The sequence below is a fragment of the Neopsephotus bourkii genome, unplaced genomic scaffold, assembly GCF_033783945.1.
Source record: "Neopsephotus bourkii isolate Nb327-2 ecotype Australia unplaced genomic scaffold, CSIRO-AGI_Nbou_v1 NB_122, whole genome shotgun sequence".
In the NCBI taxonomy this organism is placed as follows: Eukaryota; Metazoa; Chordata; class Aves; order Psittaciformes; family Psittacidae; genus Neopsephotus; species Neopsephotus bourkii.
In genome coordinates, this window is record NW_026900639.1 from 1337156 (window position 1) to 1358499 (window position 21344).

General features: G+C 52.1%; 1 protein-coding gene across 2 annotated transcripts in view; it reads right to left on the minus strand.

The window, feature by feature from the left end:
* Nucleotides 1-190: 190 nt before the first annotated feature.
* Nucleotides 191-21344, minus strand: part of SCAP (SREBF chaperone) — a 64661-nt gene continuing 43507 nt past the window's right edge. For both annotated transcript variants that reach the window (XM_061366003.1, XM_061365997.1), the window contains 15 exons: nucleotides 19136-19248; nucleotides 17681-17775; nucleotides 12408-12506; nucleotides 11314-11532; nucleotides 9675-10108; nucleotides 8776-8970; nucleotides 7666-7867; nucleotides 6703-6818; nucleotides 6026-6596; nucleotides 5086-5171; nucleotides 4290-4372; nucleotides 3095-3261; nucleotides 2488-2568; nucleotides 1521-1727; nucleotides 191-1322 (listed from right to left, as the gene is read on the minus strand). In XM_061366003.1, the coding sequence (XP_061221987.1) occupies nucleotides 1077-1322; nucleotides 1521-1727; nucleotides 2488-2568; nucleotides 3095-3261; nucleotides 4290-4372; nucleotides 5086-5171; nucleotides 6026-6596; nucleotides 6703-6818; nucleotides 7666-7867; nucleotides 8776-8970; nucleotides 9675-10108; nucleotides 11314-11532; nucleotides 12408-12506; nucleotides 17681-17775; nucleotides 19136-19248 (2914 nt within the window). In that variant the 3' untranslated portion in view covers nucleotides 191-1076. The remainder of the gene's footprint in view (nucleotides 1323-1520; nucleotides 1728-2487; nucleotides 2569-3094; nucleotides 3262-4289; nucleotides 4373-5085; nucleotides 5172-6025; nucleotides 6597-6702; nucleotides 6819-7665; nucleotides 7868-8775; nucleotides 8971-9674; nucleotides 10109-11313; nucleotides 11533-12407; nucleotides 12507-17680; nucleotides 17776-19135; nucleotides 19249-21344) is intronic.

The following is a 21344-nucleotide window of genomic DNA, read 5'->3' on the forward strand; positions in this document are numbered from 1 at the left end:
ACAAAAAGCGTCCCCTGTACAGAACAAAGCGTACAGCCGGGCTAAGGCCACCCGCAGCCGAGGCAAAGGGCTCCCCGGGGGCCCGTGGCCCTGCCTCTACAATCACCGGGGTTCGGTTAACGGACGTCAGCGGCGCTGATTGACACAAGGGCTGGGAGCGGAGGGGAAGGGCCCGGCCCTGGCTCTGCTGTTGTGCGGCTGTGGGGGGCGCAGAGCTCCTGGCCTGCAGTGATGGAGGGATGCAGGGGTCCCCCAGGGCTCTGCCAGCCTGCCCCGCTCCCCCAGGCCTGCAGGCAGGAGGGGGGCAAAGGGCTGCCTGCCCGCTCCCAACCTGAGAAAAGCCTCCTCTGGCCCCGCAGCGGGAGGAGGAGGAGGAGGAAGGTGCTATTGCTGCAAACTGGGTGAAGGAGAAGCCAGGAAGGGCACCAGGAGGAGGGCTGAGTGCCCCAAGGGGCTGGGTGGAGCGAGGGCCGGCACTCTCCTGCCATAATAAATAAATATATACAGCGTATAAATAAATAGGGCAGGGGCAGGCTGGGGCCTCTAAGGCACGTGGAGGCCAAGCCAAGTGCCCAGGCAAGGTTGGACCCAGGACCCACTGCTGCTGGGGCTCGCCACTAGCCCAGGCTGTTCTCCGTGTGGGGCTGGCTGGCAACACTGCCCTGCTCCCGCCCCACTGCATGAAGGGCTGGGAACAGCTGGACCCTGCTGCGATGGAGCTGGACCCAACTCGGCACAGCCACCACAAGGCAACAGGTACTGAGGCTCCCCAGCACCTGCCACTGTTGCTCAGTCTCCCCAAACCAGTGGAGCCACTTCACTGCTCCTCACCCCCATTCTGAGCAGGGTGCCAGAGCATCCCCAAGCCCCTCTGTGGCCCCAGGACTTGTTCATCTGCAGAGCCCACATGGAAGATGCTGGAGTGGGGCAAAGAGGCCCTGCAGGCCGTTCGGTGGGAGGGAGAGCAGTTTACAAGGTGAGACGGCAACAGAGGCAGGGGCAGCGCGATGGAGCTGGTGTCCCTGTCCCCTCAGCTGCCCACCTCTCCCCTCCAGGCAGGCTCTGGCCCATCCTCCTCAGTCCAGTTTCTCCAGTACTGAGGGCACATAGACCAGGCTGAGCTCGCTCCCAAAGTTGCAGACGATGGCAGCGTTCTCCAGCACCAGGATCTGCCGCGCCGGCTGCGACTCGTTGCTCTTCCCCAGGTAGACAGTCTGCAGCAGGTCACCGTAGCCGATGTCCCAGAAGGAGACGCAGCCCTGGCCACCCGTCACCAGCAGGTTGTCGGAGATGACGCCCAGGCTGGCACCACAGCCCATCTCCTGTATGGAATGAGAGCACATCAGTGCACTGAGCCCGCTGCAGGTATCCAACAGGGCAGGAATTCCTATGAGGGCAGGCAGCAGTCTGTGCCCAGCCTATGCCATCACTGGGAAGAGGCTGTGGAGCCACCAGGGGTTCTGGTTCCAGGGTGTCCATGCAAGCACAGGAGCACCGTTACCCTTTCCCTGGCCACCAACCTGCTGGATTGAATAGAGCTTGATTCCCGAGCTGCGGTCCCAGATGCTGATGACATCGTCCAAGCCGCTGCTGATGACGCAGGACGTGGTGCAGGTGAGGGACGTGACGTCCCCTCGGTGGGCATACATGTGGCTGACCTTGCTCCCTGTCAGCACGTCCCACAGGCAGATGGCACCGTCCTGGCCACCGCTCGCCAGCACCATCGTCTGCAAGGGGACAGCAGAGCCAGGTCAGGAAGCTCGGAGGAGGGCAGTGACCTCTGCAGCACAGCCAGGGCCTTCGCTGTGCCACAGACACGGGAAGGGGCTGAGCACACAGGCCAGTTCTGTACAGAAGCACTTGCTAAGCACCAGCATGGGTACAGCGGAAACAGGGGCTTTCCTGCTCCAAACAGGGAGGGAGGCAAAACCATGTCCAGGCAACAGGTGAACTGTGTGGGAATCAATCCCATAACGGTTTGGGTTGGAGAGACATTTAAGTTCATCCAGTTCCAACCCCCCTGCCTCGGGCAGGGACACCTTCCACTAGACCAGGCTGCTCCAAGCCCCGTCCAACCTGGCCTTGAACACTGCCAGGGATGGGGCAGTCACAGCTTCTCTGGGCAACCTGTGCCAGGGCCTCACCACCCTCACAGGGAAGAACTTCTGCCTCAGATCTCATCTCAGTCTCCCTTCTGTCAGTTTAAAGCCATTCCCCCTCGTCCTGTCCCCACCTGCCCTTGCAAAAGCCCCTCTCCAGCTTTCTTGTGGTCTTTTAGGCATTGGAAGCTGCTCTAAGGTCTCCCTGGAGCCTTCTCCTTTCCAGGCTTGTAAGTCACAAGGTGAGCACACAGTCACAGTGCTCAGCAGCCCCTCTGCATCCTTGGAGAAGCACACATCAGCTTCCCCAGATGCAAACCAGGAGAGGGATTCCTCTGACTGAAGCAGTGGCTCAGCAGCCAGATGTGAAGGCTGCTCTGCACCTTACCTGGTCCATGTACACGGCTGTGATGGCTCCCGAGTGACCCTGCAGGGTGAACAAACAGCACGAGTCCTCCAGCCGAAACACCTGCAGGGTGGAGGAGGCAGAGGTAAGCGTCCGTAGGGCAGCCGTGTCCTAGAGTTACACTGCTAATGAAGCATCTGATCCCCTCCTTACTGCTGTCCCCCTCTCTCAGGAGAGCTTGGGCCTGTCAGCAATTTGGGACAGTGAGGAAGGGGCAGGGAGCAATGGGGCAATGCCTGTTGGGAAGTGACATGAACGGCTGAAGGGGACAGCTGCTGCTGGAAGGGATGAGAAGACAGGGGGTACCCCAGCACCCAGCCCCAAAGCAAGAGAATCTCTTGCTCTGCTTGGGCAGGCAGCTCACACAGGGTTCCATCCCCTCCAAGGGTATCCAAGCAGAGGGATACAACATGGGAGCTTCAGGAATGCACTAGACTGGCCTCCAACCACCCCACCCCAACTGCTCACCTACCTCTTGCACACACACATCAGCTCCAGCCCTGCCCACACAGGAGAAGAGCTCATGTCCCACAGTAGCAATGGGATGGAAAAGCAGGCGCACCCCTTCCGTTACAGGGCAAAGCCTTACCCTCAGAGTGTGGTCCTGGCTCCCAGTGACCAGCCGCCCTGCCGCAGCCTTCAGTGCCGTGATTGGCTTCTGGTGGGCACAGGACACGGTGTGGGTGAGCTGACAGAGGATGATGTCGCTGCTGCTGAACACCGGTGAGGATGGGATGCTGCTCCTGCTTGGGGCTCCTGTGGGGAGACACGCAGGAAGCCCTCACTGCAGCAGGTGCAGCCTTATGCTCCAGGAGTAAGAGCAACCAGGCTGGACACGGCTTTGAGCACCCTGGTCTAGTGGAAGGTGCCCATGCCCATGGCACAGACTTGGAACTGGATGAGCTTTGAGGTCCCTTCCAACCCAAACTATTCCAGGAGTCTATTCTATGATTTTATGACTGGCATTTAAACCTGGTTCTCCTCCAAGGAGCCACACACTCGGCACTCTGGCTGGCACCAACAGAAGCTACAGCTGCCCAGTGCTCAGGAAGCACTGAAGGGGGGGTCTCCAACAGGGTCCTCAGCAGCAGAACTCAGCTCTGAAGAGCAGCAGCCCCTACACTATCAGTCTCTGAAGACTGAGGTCTCTGAAGCCCAAGAGCTCTGCAATTCCCTGCTCATAGGCAGAACATCGAGGTGGGCACAAGGCTCTCCACACTCCATAGGGAAAAGTAATTTCCACAGGCACTCCTTTCCTGCAGAGCCTGCTCTACTTCCATATCTACAGCTTGCAGGGCCCAGGACATCCCTCCAGGAATGCAGCCATTCTCCCAGGGTTTCTCTTCCTCCAGAACCAAAGCAGCCACTACACTGCAAACTGGTTACACCAAGTTATGTGTGTGGGGCTACATGGTGTACAAGGTGTGGGAGGTGAAGGCGATAAGGCAAATACACCTTGCTGAAGGAGAGGTGAGGAATGGGACAGGAAAGAGCTATGGGTCAGAGCTGACCCTGGAACGCATGTCTCAGCTTCCAGAGCTGTGCACTGGAGAAAACCCCCATTTGAGGCACCCTCCCTATATAGGGAACTCCCAAAGTATCCCTGTGCTCTCCACAGCATCTGGCTCAGCATCCTGCAGCAGCACAGGGAGTTCTGGAGCAGGGCGCTATTATGAAAGCTGAAGTTGGTGTGAGGTGAGGAAGAGTCAGGTACCGGGAGGCAAGGGGAGAGGAAGAGCCTCGGGGAGCTCAGGTGTGCACAGCACGCTGGGGCACTGGCTCACCTCGGAACTGCAGGTGGTTCAAGGATGTGTGTGTGTCCAGCGAGAAGAAATCTAACGAGCCATTCAACCGGGCAGCGACGATCCTGAGGGAGAAATGCAAGCACGTGAGGAGAGACCCTTCCCTGCTCTGACACTGACAGGAGCCTGGACACCAGACACCAAGGCAGAGCACCAACCATGCAGGCTTCCCCTGTGAGGATTCCCTTCCTGACTGCAAGGAAGAGGGCTTGGAAATGATATTAGGCTTGGACTGCAGACTGAACTGGCAGGTGGCACTGCCTCTTGATTAACAGCACGCAGAAACAAGTGACCCAAAGTTTCAGCACCCAGCCCTGAATTATTCTGCACATTCAGCTGTGACAGAGACTGAGTATCTGTATGGAGAAGTGACTGCTGGAACAGAGCTGAACCCAGGAATGTGTGCTCCATCAGGCCCAGCTTGAGAAGCTGGTGCATGGAAAGGAAAGGAGTTCTTCCCTGAGGGTGGTGAGGCCCTGGCACAGGTTGCCCAGAGAAGCTGTGGCTGCCCCATCCCTGTCAGTGTTCAAGGCCAGGTTGGATGGGGCTCAGAGCAACCTGGTCTGGTGGAAGGTGTCCCTGCCTGTGGCAGGGGGTTGGAACTGGATGGGCTTTAAGGTCCCTTCCAACCCAACCCAGTCTGGGATTCTGACTTCTCAGCTGAGCCTCTGCCAGCTGGAGCTGTTGGACCTCTTGTGCCAGGAGGCTCAGAGCCAGGGTCCTGCCTTACACCATGCTTTCTCCTCTTGCAGGAGATGACTGAGCACACCACAGTTACCTGTTGTTCAGGAAGACGAGCGCTGTGATGCCAGATTGACCTTCATCATTACTGCTGCGGAGGGTGCCCTCGATAGCATCCCAGACCTGGAAGGAGAAGGGGTTACTGCTGCAATCCCTTCCAGGAGAGCATCGTACATCAAGGATGTGTGATCCACGTAACAGCCACACACATCCCCCAGCTTCCTTAACTGTCTGATTTTAATGAAGGAGCCTGCACCCAGCTCCCTCTTGGCACTAGTAATTACAACACAGGGCTCCCCCAACAGGAGGGATGTACGATCACACCATCCTCTTCTTCCTTCCAGTGCTACTTCCACTTCAAAACCTGCCCACCTTTCTTACCGGGGTCACCAAAGATGCTACTAAACACACGCCCTGTGGCAGCACAGGCTCCAGCTGCATGCCACCTCATCCCCATCTCCACAGCACCCCTCCCTGCTCCTGCTGAATCCTACGTCTGCCCTGTTCTGAGCATGATGCAATCTTGTGATGTGGGCTGGAGACAAGATTCGGCAGCAAGATTCAGTCAGTCTTGAGGGAGCTGCTCGGGAGAAGGTATCTGAGCTCAAGAGGACAAAGAAACACAATAGAGTGGCCTGTCTGTGTCTCTGGTGGGAAGCACTAGAGCCAGGTTAAAAATCATTGACAGATTTATGTCAAAATGTATTTGTATAAAACACCCCAAAACTCACCATTTATTCTGAAGGAAAAACTCTAACCTGATTTCCAAAAATGAAACGAAGATCGAGCTAATTCAGGAAGTTTCTCATTGGAGGAGATCTGAATTTCTGATCAAAATTTGCTTCAAAACCTGTATCATTCCTACAGCATTCCTATTCATTTTACCTTACATCATGACTGACCAGCCACAGCGCTTACAGACATGGCAAGCTTTAGTGCTCTCTAGCATCACTGCTGCAGCAAGCCTTGCTCCTCACCTCCAGCTTCCCGTTACTCCGGCCGGCCACGATCAGATTCCCTTGCAGGTCCAGGCTCCAGACAGAGCTCTCCAAGTCTCCTCCCCAGGAAGGAAGCGGTGAGGCTTTGTCAAACCCCGTAAGAGACTCGTCCCCCAGGCTCCTCCTGCGGGCGCTGCAGCCTCCCTCCTCGCTCCCGCAGCCCATGGAGCGGGCTCTGCTGCTCCCCGTGCAGAACCCAGCCTGTCCATGCGGGGCTGAGAGGCCCATGAAGCTCATGGAATTGGAGGAGCCGTGCTCTTCATAGGCTTTACCCACCAGGCTGCTGAAGTCGTACCCGGCCTCCTTCTGGCGACTGCCCACCGAGCGGAGCCGCGTCTCGGACTCGGCCACCTTCACCTGCTCCGAGAAGTTGGTGTCAATGAGAGACGTGAGGTCTGGCTGGTCGCAGAAGAGCGGCGGCTGCGGAGGGCTGAGCATCCTTTTGAGCTGGTGACTGCTCTCAAAAGAGTCGTCCAGGCCATTCTTGCCATCGGGACTGGGATCCCAGCTTTCCTGGTAGTCAAAGATGCCGCTGCTGTCTCGTCGCAACCTGAAACACGGTATTACGCATCCAGCCCCCCTGCCTCTGCTGCTGGAGAGGGCTGGTTCTCACACAGGGGTTTGCATCAGCTGCTGAGCAGCGTGGCCCCACTCACCTTAGTTTGGGAATGACAGTGAGGCAGTCACCAGTCTGAGCATCCCACACACGGATCTGGCCCACCAGGCAGCAGCTGACGAGCAGCATCCCATCACTCGCCAGACACTCGATGTCCTGGGAAGGAAGAGCAAGCACAGGTGAAGCCATTGCACCAGCGAGGCCTCTGGATCCCGACAACCACCTTCCATGTGGCTGAGGGATTATACAGATGATAAATTATGTCTAAACTCCGTGGCTGGCTGACAAACCTAAGGATATGCTGAGAACATGAGTAGATCTTCGCCCTGCATCTAGATGTGCTCTAGACTGCTGCAAATCAAACAGATTCTGTCTGTCTCCCCTTTCCCTGACAAAGTACAGCCCAAAGAGACAGGAGAATCAGGAAAGAGGTGCAGCTTCTCTGGAAAACACCATACAGCATTTCAAACTCTATCTGACCAGATGTCTGAATTCTTTGTTTCATCTCTGAGTAGAAAGGAACATCTTTCCCCTCAAGAAAACACAGTGAACGGAGCAGCAGCACGCTCCCCTGCAAGCCCATGGATGCTTTTAGCAATGGAAACAGTATTTAACAGCTCAAACCTACACACTAACTTCTGGGAAGCAGGAAGAAAGGATCCAATAGGCTATTAAGTATCAGGAAACTAGAGCTAGCCCAGTGAAGAGGGCTGGATCAGCCCAGCTGACGAGAGCCAAAAGAAAAGGCAGTAACAGCAATTGCAAAAGGCTCGGACCAAGCCCCAGGAAGAAGTGGAGAAGTGCTGCAGGAAACTTCATGCTAGAATACCCTGCAATACATCTGCAGCATCTGGCTGGGTGTCGGCCTCCAGTGCTGTGCTGCACTAAGGCTGCAAAGCTGGTCTGTTGTTTAGATAATAACCCAAGAAAAGAGAGGATGCATGGCACAAGTCAGTAAAATGCCTTTCCTGTGAGGACCACTCCTGTCCTTACATGGACCTACCATGAGGTGACCCCTGAGCACCAAGGGGACGATCTCTGTCTCGGGCGGGGAGTAGCCGTAATCGTCACAGGGCAGGTCCCCCCTCTTCCTCCGGCTGTGCGAGATCCCGTTCTGCCCGTAGTTCTTGGGGCAGAACACCTTGTACAGGCAGAAGAGCAGGAGCACCAGGATAATGCCCGAGGCCAGACCCAGAGCAGCCACCCTGGTGGGAGAGACAAAGGGACACAAAGAGAAGGCGAGAGAAAAGATCCAATTACTACTCCACAGAGAGACTTTGAAAACTACCATGAAAGTCTCACACATGCTCCTGGTCCATAGTGATTTGTGGAAAATGAAGAGGTTTTGCAATGGCAAAACGACCATTTCCACAAGATTGCAGATTTCTCAAGAAGTCCACAGCAATAAGGCTTTAAGAAGATGGGGATCGGGGTAATACACAGCAGGATCGCCAATGTGGACAGCAAGCTGTGAGTCCATCCTCTCGGTAGGAAAGGAAGGTCCTTGGGCTGGCGTGGAGTTCTACAAGGCCAAGTGCAAGGTCCTGCGCATGGGTCAGAGCAATCATAGCACAAACACAGGCTAGGGGAGACTGGATTGAGGAGAGCAGCCCTGAGGAGAAGGACCTGGGGGTGTTGGTCCATGAGAAGCTCCCCATGACCCGGCAGTGTGCGCTTGCAGCCCAGAAGCCAACCGTGTCCTGGGCTCCAGCACCAGCAGTGTGACCAACAGGTCGAGGGAGGGGATTCTCCCCCTCTGGTCTGCTCTGGTGTCCCCTTGCAGTCCTGCATCCAGCTCTGGGTAACAACATAAGAGGGACTTCTGACAGGGGCAGGTAGGGACAGGACAAGGGGGAATGGCTTTAAACTGACAGAGGAGAAATTTAGATGAGATCTGGGGAAGAAGTTCTTCCCTGTGAGGGTGGTGAGGCCCTGGCACAGGTTACCACAAGGAGCTATGGCTGCCCCATCCCTGGCAGTATTCAAGGCCAGGTTGGATGGGGCTTGGAGCAACCTGGTCTAGTGGAAGGTGTCCCTGCCCTTGGCAGGGGGATGGAACTGGATGAGCTTTAAGGGCCCTTCCAACCTGGGGTTCTACGATTCTATGACTTACTTGTAAAGAGTGACATCCTGGTGCCCTTGCAGCTTGGATGAGGCTTGGTCAGGCTGAGCCTGAGCATCCAGCTTTCCACTGCTTGAAGACAAGAAGGGGTGGTAGCGGTTTGCCTCCTGGGGATGCCGCACTTCTAAGGCCTCTTGTGGGTTCAGATACAGCGTGACAGGGATTGCTGGAAGGATGCTGATGTACCTGAGGGAACAGAAAGATGAGAACAGCTTAGGAACAACAAACACAAAACCCCACAAATATCGTAATAGGTAACATAGATCATCCCCTCGCCAGCAGCCAAGGTCTCAGCGTGCACTTTCAGAGCAGTGGTTTTAGGTATTCTAAACTGAAGACCTCCTTTGACATCTTTTTCTCTGAAGGTATTTCCTAGGTCTTAACCCTTAACTCCATGGGAGAGGTTAAGAGCCACCAGTACAATGAACTACTGATGATATCGAATGTATCACACAGACTGAAGTAGGGATACAGCCATCTGGTCCAGTTTCCTGTGGGTCAGAAGATCTCACCAAGAAGTTTCCTCTGCTCAGATGTCTCTGTTCCTCACATTTATCACCCCCATCATTCACAGATGACTACCTATTGCTTTACAGAATTCTAACTGTCACCTCCAGGGTAAAGGAAGACAACAGGCAGGCTGAACAGATACCACCTCTTCTTATCTTCAATACACCCAAGGGCACAGAGAGAAACACAACCCTTATTCTCAGCCAGCTCTGGAGAGTTTGCTCCCTCTGCCCCACACAGGAGGGCCTTTACACTTCTGGAGTAAGTCACATGGAACACAAATTATCTAACTCGGAAGGATAAAGGACAGATGAAAGAAAAAGGCTTGGGGTCAAGTCCACAATTCAAAGTGCTGCGGCGCTCGATGCCAGCCCACTTGCCTTTTGGCCAGAGTGATGTTGTAGTAGCTGAAGAGGGATGGCCAGTGTCTGAAGGAAAGTTTCCTCCAAATCTCCTCATCCTCTGCTCCCCAGGTAACCTCTGCTTCAGCTCCAAGCTCCGTCTGTCCATTCCCTTTGCCCTCTGGTCCTTGGGCCCAAGTGTGCTGGTTTGTCTCCAGCCTACTCAGGGACTCCAGCCCTGACTTCTGCTCACGCTGCTGTGTCTGGTTTTCCAACAGCTGTATTGGGTCCGATGGGAAGACTGAGAGATCAATCTTGGGGTCCCCAGCAGGTAGGACCCCTCCAGGAACAGGCATTGGAGGCAGACCTGCCTCACCCAAAGGACTTTGTTCGGTGACCTGTGACGTGAGGTAGGTGCGCAGACCAGCAGGATCCGTGTAAAGCAGGATTCCAATCCAGATCACCGTCCCAGCCTACAGACGATGAGCAGAGACAAGCCCATTAGTTCATGGCCTTCACGCTCCACCTCCAGGCACCTCACCAGTTCTCTGAGCTGATCAACAGCTGATTCCAGCCCAGGGTACACCCTGCCCTTAAGAGTCTTACTCTCAGCAGACCCTTACCCTCTAAGAGGATTAGTGATTGCACAAGGGGTAATGCGTTTAAACTTAAACAGGGGACGTTCAGGTTAGATATAAGGAGGAAGCTCTTTACTGTGAGGGTGGTGAGGCACTAGAATGGGTTGCCCAGGGAAGCAGTAAATGCTCCATCCCTAGCAATGGTCAAGGCCAGGTTGGACAGAACCTTGGGTGACATCATCTAGTGTGAGGTATCCCTGCCCATGGCAGGGGGTTGGAACTGGATGAGCTTTAGGTCCTTTCCAACCCAAACCACTCTATGATTCTATGATTGGGAGAGGTTGCACAGACAAAACTGAGCATTACTTTTCTGTGAGCCATTCAACTGAACCTGATGGCAACCCACTTGTCCTGTATAAATGAACAGCAGGGAGGAGACTCCTCACTGGGGCTGGGACCAGCACCTCTGCCACCCTCAAATTGGGCTGGAAAGGCTTAATTCAGGTTCTGGGTCATGAACTCCACCAGACCTACTGCAGCAGCCTGGCTTTCACAGACTGATGTGTTAGCTGACAGTAACAGACTAGACCGACTTGTGGAGCTGATGAGTACACAAATTCTTCCACTTCCATTATAGACATTCAGAACAGGGGTGGAGGGGGCAAGCAGGGACAGTAACTGGTGTAACCACTGCAGTTACACCTGCACAAGGAAAAGCCTCAGCCTGTCACATAGCAAAATACCTCCATGTCTTTAGTCCACATTACCTGCAGGAACTAAAACCATGATTTCTGCTCTAGAGAAGTCTTCCCTCTCTGCTCATAAGGTCCTTACAAACCTGCTTGTATAAAAGCAGATTTTTGTCTCAAAGCAAGTATCAGAAAATTACCCACTACCATCATGCAAACAGCAGAGCCCTGAAGCTGATGCATGCACAGCAATGTGCACCTCTTGAATTGGGTTTACCACAGGGCAGTATAAGTCTTGCAGTGGAACAAGGATGCATGAGGATACTGGTCTATTCTTCCCCCCTAAAAGCCTATTTGGTTCGGATTAGTGTGCAGGAAGGGACACCAGCTAACAAACCCCACCCTGCTCACCATGATGAGCCTCTGGGCCAGCCGGGTCCTGGCGAAGAAGTAAATGACACGCAGCCTCTTTGGGAGGCGCAGGTTCCTGAAGGAGGAGGGCTGCAGGGTGATGGTGTGGGGGGTGGCAGGCCGCATCGCCGGCTGCCGCTCGTAGCGCTGAGAGCGGCTCACAGGCTTCGCTGGGGGCAGGCAGGCTTCTGCTGGCAACCGCTTGTTCAGGTCAGCGAGCTGCAGAGGGAAGAGCAAACGTGGGAGAGCTGCACTAGGGAGATCCCTTGGGGGAAATGTGTGCACAGGCCTATGTCTGACACAGGGTCCCTGCTTTCTCCCTCAGGACAATCTGTCCCAGCTTCTCCCCAGCACATAATGTCTTCTTCAAGTAGCCACGGTCATCTGCCCACCATGTCTGCCTCCAGCCCACTTCACTAAATCACAGAATGATCTGGGTTGGAAAGGATCGTAAAGCCCATCCAGTTCCAACCCCCTGCACAGGCAGGGACACCTTCCATCAGACCAGGTTGCTCCAAGCCCCATCCAACCTGGCCTCGAACACTGCCAGGGATGGGGCAGCCACAGCTTCCCATTTGTACTATCCCTGCCCTCTGAGGTCCCCCTGGAGCCCTCTCTTCCCCAGGCTGAACGAGCCCAGCTCTCTCAGCCTGTCTCCAGAGCAGAGGTGCTCCAGCCCTTTGGGCATATTTGTGGCCTCCTCTGGCTTTGTTTCAACAGCTCCAGCTCCTTCTTATATTGGAGCCTCAGAGCTGGGTGCAGGACTGCACAGGGGGTCTCACAAGAGCAGGGTAGAGGGGGAGAATCCCCTCCCTCAATCTGCTGGTCACACTGCTGGTGATGTAACCCAGGACACGCTTGTTTTTTTTTAGCTCAAATCTGCACTGTTTATTTACCTGAAGGTATCTTGTTCCCTCGGGTGTCCTGCCCCCAATCCCTGTACATACCTAACCAGCAAGTACTGCCCCAGAACTATTATGGCTTGGTCTTCTCTGTTTAGTGTGAAAAATCACAGGCTGTGCTTCCTTTATCCCTCTCCAACAGCAGAGAAGGAAAACCCAAGGCAAACCCCCATGTTCTTGGCCCTTCCTTACCTCCATACGGCGAATGTCAATGGACAGCACGGTAGTGAAGAAAAACATCTGCAGAAAGAAGTCCGACACGAGGCCAACCACAGCAAAGAGGCAGAATTCCTGCAGACGGGACACACAGATTAGCTCTGGTGGCAACAATTAGTATTCCAACTTCAGAAAAAAGGAAAACTTGGCAAGCTCTTGCCCAGAGTGCAGGCCTGGGCGTATCTGACTGACAGATTCTATAATCCATAACTTGTAATAGCTGAGAGTTTCACGCTAGGAAAGTCTGTGTGAAAACTCAGGAGTGTATTTACTCGGACTCACATTCATTGCTCTTCACAGCCATAAAACATCACAGCACCATAAGGAAAACCAGCAGCGGATGCCTTCCCAGTTCACAAACCCATGGCAGGGCTCCAGCCAGAGCTCTTGGCCTCCAGCACTGAGTTTCCTGCCTTTTATCAATAAACCTCCGCCCTGATTTAAAATTCCTCTGGGAACACAGGTTGCCCAGGAACCGGATCAATCTCTCTCCGACCATAGACAGAGCACAGAAGTCACTGTACCCCTGCGTACTCGTTTGTAGTCATCCTCCAGGGCACCAACTAAAACAGTTCTGCTTAAATCACGCTTTTGGCTAATGTCTATTTATGGGCAAATTTCGCCCCTGGAAAAGCAGTCCCATACCCACCCTCAGGAGTTCTCCAAAATAACAAGCAGATGGGAAAAAGCCGGTGCTTCATGAATTTCCTGTAATGCTCTGCTTTCCCCAGCAGGTGTCACTGCAGAAACAATGACAGAACCCGACAATCCTGGAATGGTTTGGGTTGGAAGGGACATTCAAAGCCCATCCAGTTCCAACCCCCTGCCAAGGGCAGGGACACCTTCCACCAGACCAGGTTGCTCCAAGCCCCTCTGTCCAACCTGGCCTTGAACACTGCCAGGGATGGGGCAGCCACAGCTACTCTGGGCAACCTGTGCCAGGGCCTCACCACCCTCACAGGGAAGAACTTCTGCCTCACATCTCATCTAAATTTAAATCTCTGTCAGTTCAAAGCCATTCCCCCTTGTCCTGTCCCTACCTGCCCTTGTCAGAAGCCCCTCTCCAGCTTTCTTGTGGGTCCCTTTAGGCACTGGAAGCTGCTCTAAGGTCTCCCCAGAGCCTTCTCTTCTCCAGGCTGAACAAGCCCAGCTCTCTCAGCCTGTCTCAGAGCATCTTTGTGGCCTCCTCTGGAGTCACTCCAACAGCTCCATGTCCTTCTTATGTTGGCAGTCATGGTGAGTTTCTCATGAACCAACACCCCCAAGTCCTTCTCCTCAGAGCTGCTCTCAACCCAGTCTCCCCAGCCAGTATTTGTGCTTGGAATTGCCCTGATCCAGGTGCAGGACCTTGCACTTGGCCTTGTTGAACTTCGTGAGGTTCGCACTGTCCCACTTCCCAAAATAAGGATTAGAAGATTCTGCCCAGCAGCAGAAATGCAGTCAGCTCCCAGGTCCCTCTGTAAAACAAATCCACGCTCTTACCCTAATCCCTGTTAGTGCCAAGGGCCATCCCCTCTCCCCACTACACTCAACACTTCACAGCAACTCAGAATTAAAGCATTTTGAGAAACATCTTGTTTCCCTTGAAGGTATAGGACCTTCCTGTCAGGACCCAAAAAAGACCTCATAAAAACAGGGAGATCAAGAGCTGAACAATAAGCGGGAGTAAAAATGCTTGGGCTAAACAAAAGACTAAAGAATCTGGCCCCCACTTGCAGGACAGAGCTGGCAGACACCCACTGCTGTTCACTGGTGCCCCAAGGGTGGCATTCACACTGCCTGCAGACCAAGCCAGGCTCCATCCAGCTAAGGGGAAGGAGAGAAGCCACAGAGATTGATTTTTGTTCTCTTCCTTCATATGTCCATCCCAGCATCTTCCTGGAAGGCAACATCAGTCCAGTGAAATGAAAAGGGTGGCATGACAGGCTACCTAAAACCTTCAAACAAACCTTGAAGCCTCCCCATCCTGTCCAAACGGTTCTTGAAACGCAAGCTACCAACAGATACATCTGACACAGGGTTTTGAAAGCACAAGGCTGAAAACTCAACCCAGATTTCTCTCTGGGAGCAAACCAGAAGGAAAGAAACATCCATCTGGATTTCACCCAGACCTTGGCAAACACAGGCTCCCCCAGTGGCACGCTCTGCATGGAGAGAGATTAATTCTGTTAATGATTCTACTTACTCAACACAGAATTAGGCACCTGAAGCTGCTACCCTGGAAATCTACAACCTTCTTACACTTGAATACTGCAAACCCTATGGCAAACCCCAAAGTTACTTCAGTGGGTGCAGAACTGGCTGTTGGTGTGTGAACTTCAGAAGAAGGTAGCAAATAAGAGATGGAAAGCACAGGATGAGGGCCTTCAACAGCAACACAGTACCAGGAAAAGAGAGGTGGGTCTCTGCACACATGCAATGCGAGGCAAGAGCATTTCATTGCTGCTCAGTTATGAGGCAAGGTGTCCCTTCCCCTGGCAGGGGGTTGGAACTGGATGAGCTTTAAGGTTTCTTCCAACCCAGACCATGCTGTGATTCTATGCATTAAGTGGATGCACAATTCTCACCTGAAGCCAAACTATTTTAGGACAAGGACAGCCATGGCAAACATAGAAAATTCCTTTCTGCTACATGAGTTGCACTACAGGAACTGATTAAAATAAGACCCATTACAGCCCTTGGGGCAGGCGAGAGCCTTCAGCAGAGAAACGCCTCCCTCTTTTGTCATTCCCAATACCAGAGAGCATCTGCACGACCCCAGCACCTCATAGCCTGAGCAAAGGTCCCTGCTGGATTTACACAGCCTGGCTCTCTTCCTGCCAGATTTCCTTGGACTCTGCAACGTGACTACAGCACGTTATCTGTACAGTGTCCTTCACTCTCAAGGACCAAGATAAGGGGCTTGCACCAGCCTTCAGCAGAGCAGCTGTCAGTCTTCTAACAGAGAGCATCCCTGCTGGATTCGTCCTCTGGAGAAAGCAAGCATCCAAGGAAAGACAAGATCATGGGGACAGCAGAGACTGGATTAGCAAAGGGTAGATTTAGATTAGACACTAGGAAGAAGTTCTTCCCTGTGAGGGTGATGAGGCCCTGGCACAGGTTGCCCAGAGAAGCTGTGGTTGCCCCATCCCTGGCAGTGTTCAAGGCCAGGTTGCATGGGGCTGTAAGTGGAAGGTGTCCCTGCCCATAGTAGGGGGTTGGAACCGGGTAAGCTTTAAGATCCCTTTAGTCCAAACCCTGTGACTCTATTCTATGTCATCACACGTGTCAAAACACTGTAATAGGCAAGAGTACTTTAACAGAGATAACACGGGGGTGGGGGCATTGTATCACTGCTTCCCGTAGTTCTACTGACCCCACCACCTGACTCTGCCCTGTCCCTTTGATCACAACTCCTCTATCTCCTGTCACCAGTGCACCACACAAGCTCCTCCACAGCAGAGAGCAACATGAGATGTGACCTGTCCCAGCAGTGTCCCCATGGCAGGGCTGCTGGCACTACACTCGTTCCACAGACACTGTCAGGTTTCACTTTCTGAGGTCAAGCAGCACAGCCATGAAACAAGAGGCCAAAAGATGCTGATACAGCACATGAATGAGCCCAATTTAGACCCAAAGGATGGATCGTGTCAGTGTCTGAGCTGAGCAGTCTCTGCAATCAGCTTCAAATACAAACAAAATCTGGCCACAGTAGATGGCCGGCTGTAACCTGGGGTTTTCCACTGAAGTTCCTCTTTTGCTGTCCTCTTGGGATACTGAAAGAGCAGCTCGGGAACTGCCAAGTTCAACTTGGAATGCTCCAGTCCAACCTGAATGTTTAATCCTCTTACATTACCCTAGGCTTTAACCTGCAGGCTCTACTGGTGAGTCCCTGATGTTAAAGCAAGGATACACACAACTCACCCCTCTCATGAAGGCCACCTACATAGGGGCCAGTGACAACCTAGTGAGGGCACAGAGTAGCCTCCAGCTTATGAAGACACTGGGTGCTCCTGCCTTTGCTTGCTGACTGAATGGGCTGACAGCTCCCTGGAGTCTGGATGCAGAGGTGCTATAGCATTAGTGGTGAGGATCTGTCTAGGCAGCACTGCCATTCACATGGCCCACCAGGAGCAAGCCCTGTGTGGTCAAGGATCAGAAATCAAATGGCATCAGCTCCTGATACAACTCAGCAAGCACAGTCCTAAAAAGGGAGCTGTGGAGCAGAGAAAGCAACACACTGCCAGGCTGGAGACCTGGATGCACTTACAAGGTGCAGCTCATGTGTCTGGGTCACCAGCAACTGGAGCATATCAGAGTGTTGGCGTGTGGTCACTAGTGACTGTTGAGCCAAGCAGCTGCTGAGCAGAGGGAATGGTTTGGGAGACAGGAATGTGTGTGTTCCTGAGCTACAGAGATGGAGGAGTTGGAAAACAGACAAACAAGGGGCTCCAGGCCAACTGCCAGAGGGATTGTGGGCAACTGAGAGACTCAGTTGTGCCCATGTGTATGTGTGCACGCATGTGTGTGTAAGGTAACCATGGAGAGAAGGATCCAGGGCCAGCTACTGATGAACTGCATGTGTAAGCCCAGCTACTGGAAGGATGCAAGGGCAGCTGCTGGACAAAAGTCTGGCTCCCAGAGAGAGCCAAGGGGAGCCACATTGTATAGATGTATGGATTTCCCACTAACAACCCCTTGATCCAAACAGGCAGAGAGGGAAGCAGAATATGGCACAGTGTGTTCCTGCAGCACCTTCAAGCCTCAGTCACAGAATCATGGAATGGTTTGGGTTAGAAGGCATATTCAAAGCTCATCCAGTTCCAACCCCCTGCCATGCCCTTCCACCAGACCAGGTTGCTCCAAGCCCCTGTGTCCAACCTGGCCTTGAACACTGCCAGGGATGGGTCAGCCACAGCTTCTCTGGGCAACCTGTGCCAGGGCCTCACCACCCTCACAGGGAAGAACTTCTGCCTCAGATCCCATCTAAATCTCCCCTCTGTCAGTTTAAAGCCATTCCTCCTTGTCCTGTCCCTACCTGCCCTTGTCCAAAGCCCCTCTCCAGCTTTCTTGCTGCCCCCTTTAGGCACTGGAGCTGCTCTAAGGTCTCCCCGGAGCCTTCTCTTCTCCAGGCTGAACAAGCCCAGCTCTCTCGGCCTGTCTCCATAGCAGAGGTGCTCCAGCCCTCGGAGCATCTTTGTGGCCTCCTCTGGGCTCACTCCAACAGCTCCACAAAACAATGCAAACTGAGACCAATCAACCACACTCACCTGGATGGCAGGGACAAGGGTGAAATACCCGATCAAGATGATCCCAAGCTCTGTTGCCATGTTCTTCATAATCGACCAGCTCTCATTGCTCAAACCTGGAGAAAGAACACCAAAAACAGGTAAAAGGAGACTGTTCACTAATGGATAGACATTAGCATAGCAAAAAGGAACCGAATTTCTGTTCTTCAAAATTAGATATCTACAGACAATAGGCAAAAAGGCACTTTCAGACTAAAACTCCCCTGACCTATTTTGAATATCGAAGTCAAAGAATTGGATTGCAGGCTTCCAGTATCTTTATTAGTGGGATTATTTTGTCCCCGCTATACAAAAGAGATGTGAACAGGCTGGAGAGGGTCCAGAGAAGAGCCACAGAGATGATCCAAGGACTGAGAAACCATGCTTTTTCAGCATAAAAAAAGGCTGAGAGCTGAGTTCAGCTTACAGAAAAGAAGGCTCAGGGGAGACCTTATCACCATGTTCCAGTATTTAAAGGGTGGCCATGAAGAACATGGAGACTCCCTTCTTACAGGGAGGGAGTTCCATGGAAAAGACAACAGGTGATGGGCACAAGTTACACCTGGGGAGATTCCAGCTGACACAAGAGGAGAACAATCAGCCAGTGGAATAATCTCCCCAGGGAAGTGGTGACTTCCCAGTGTTGGACACAGCCAAAATTCAGCTAGACAGGGTGCTGGGCCATGCCCTGCCTACAAAGGTTGGACCAAGGTGATCCTTGAGGTCCCTTCCAACCTGGGATTCTAGGAATCTGTGATTAGCATTAACTAAAAGGAGCTCAGGATGACTCTCAGCTCACAAAACTCTCTTGATTTAAGCAGTTAGAGGGTTCTGCACAGGGCAGTACAGGGATTCAGAAGTAAAAAAGGACTGAGGTTTTGAGTCCTGATTTTGATCTAGGATACAAACCATTTGTGGTTTTAAAACCAGGTAGATTTCTCTGGGCATCCCTCTAGAATCTCTCTTCCCTGATGTTTAGAATCATCTTTTAAGTTTGTAAAGTCCATTCAGCCATGGTTTGAGCACACTCAAATCCTTATGCAGGTACAGAGTGTATATGTATTAGGGAAGATAGTTTTGTCACAGACTCAGCAGAACTTCTTATGACCTGTGGACTGCCCTTAACAATATTCATGTCACAAGAGGTCAAGGTGACAAATATCTATACCAGGAGATACAGTTCTCCCTTATCAATGCTTTTTAAACTTGTTCAGCCAATGCTTCAGTCAACAGTCTTTAAAATCAGTGCCCACAATTACAGGTTTCTATTAGTTCTTGGGATTAACAGTACAAAAGATTAATAAATACAATTGACATTCAACAGACAGAGCCCTAGTTTCCTTCATAAACCAGAATTAAGATCATTCCCCATCTCCCAATCCTTGGTTATCCGAATTTTCTCTCTAACAGTCTTCCAGAGCAGAGCAGGCTGCATACCTTGGGCAATGCGCAGCTTCACTTCCAGGTCAACAGGTGTAGAGACAACTGACTTGGTGAGCACCAACACATTCTCTAGGCCAATCACTACAACCAGGTATGGAAATATCTCTCTAGAGGGAACAGAGCCAGAACTGAGAATGAGATCCTGGGTTGAAAAGACAGGAAGAATGCAAGTTAAGCAGCAAACACACATCCCAAAGCCAAGGTCAGGAAATGCTACCCAGTGCTCTTAGCCAAATCGCTTCACATAAAATATTACTCTATGATGAGGTAAGAGTTCTGTATTTCATCTGCTTTGGACAGACATTAATGTTTTTGCAAAGCTGCATCATTTGCTGGAAAATAGCAGTTGTAGACCACCACTAAATTAGTCTTTAATGCTTCCCAGGGTTGGGACAGTGCCCTTGGAAAGTCTCTCCAGCACCTAGTAGAAAGAGGTGCAAATGGAAAAGGGACTTGGAACACCACTGCAACAGACTCAGTGACAGTCAGCCGGCAGGAGAGCATGACAATGAGAGGGTAGGGAGCATGGCCCACTGCTGACACTGAAAATCCTGCTATATCAACAGCTAAGCATTACATTAAATGCAACTTCAAAAGTGAAGAGCTTGGGCAGTGCCTGGTGCAGGTACCCAGCAGGCAAAATCCTCCATCCCTTGCACCTGCTCTAAGTAATTCCCTCAGGCAATGAAGGAGACACATGATGACACACTTCTCTGTTGGGAGAAGAATGTGCATGGAGCTCTGTTCTCCAGTACACCAGGTAGCTCGGAAGCCACAACACTGAGAACAACATGAAACCTGCATATGCTTATGCATATAAATAAATCCTGACAGGGATAGTTTCTACCCAAGAGTCAAGAAAACACACTGAAATGGATTTGCCCTTCATGAATACATGCACATACAAAAGTAAGATAACCCAAGGTCACCACCATGAATTTACTCAACTCTTCTTCTCACCCCTGAACTTTTTTCTCTCGTTTGAACTACCAGCAGTCCAGATCAGCGAGAAGCAGCTGTCCTGTGCCAGAATATGGTAGACAGTAAACCTCTCCATTTCCCTCCAGCTAAACTTAAGCAAAACTAAAGCTTCCATTGTGAAGGGTACTGGATTTGTGCTGTGCTGGTATGTATGGATCCAAAAGGAGACCGTGAATGCATGCACTCACACCCCTTGGCACATCACTAACAGCCAAGACAGGTAAACGACAGGGTTCCAGAAGAACACCTCCTGCTTTGTAGCATTACCTGCTGTAACCTCAAGGGCCACCTTGCCAAGTGCTGGTTTTGATCGCCTATGGCCATATGACACGAGCGTCAACAACATTTGCACACATACTGCTGCCAGCAGCCTGTGCCCTACAAGCTCGGCTGCAGAAAAACATCTGTCTGGAACCACTCCTGCTAACTCAGCTACTTCATGCCAGTTGATTCCTTGAACAAACAGCAAGCTGAAACAGCAAGACTGCCACTGAAAGTAAGATTACAGGAAAAACAAAACAAAAACAAAAAACAAATGACCCCCAAAAACAAAATCCAAAGAAAAGAAAGCTGGAGAGGAACTTTTGACAAGGGCAGGTAGGGACAGGACAAGGGGGAACGGCTTTAAGCTGACAGAGGGTAGATTGAGATGAGATCTGAAGCAGAAGTTCTTCCCTGTGAGGGCAGTGAGGCCCTGGCACAGGTTGCTCAGAGAAGCTGTGGCTGCCCCATCCCTGGCAGTGTTCAAGGCCAGGTTGGATGGGGCTTGGAGCAACCTGGTCTGGTGGAAGGTGTCCCTGCCTGTGGCAGGGGTTTGGAACTGGATGAGCTTTAAGGTCCCTTCCTACCCAAACTATTCAAGGATTCTCCAAGTATTATAACCAAATTTTAGCTCTAACAATTGTGCAACATACTGGCTCCTTCACCTCCTGTCCAAAGCTGCATAGGCCATGAATTTCCATAGTGAGTGAAAAAAATACAAATCTATATAAGCCTCTCATGGGCAACTTCCTGTTAATGTCAAAGAATCCAAAATTCAGCAAGTACAACTCAGTTCTCGCCTTTATCTACAGTATACTCAGTTCATAACCTGTGTCATTTCTCCAAGCAGTACTGTAAGACAGGAGGCAGACTTAAGAAAAGCTCTTTGTAATACTTACAGATGGAAAGCTCTAAGTAAAAGACAACACAACACACGTGAGGGAGAGCTCTGCTGCCTGTC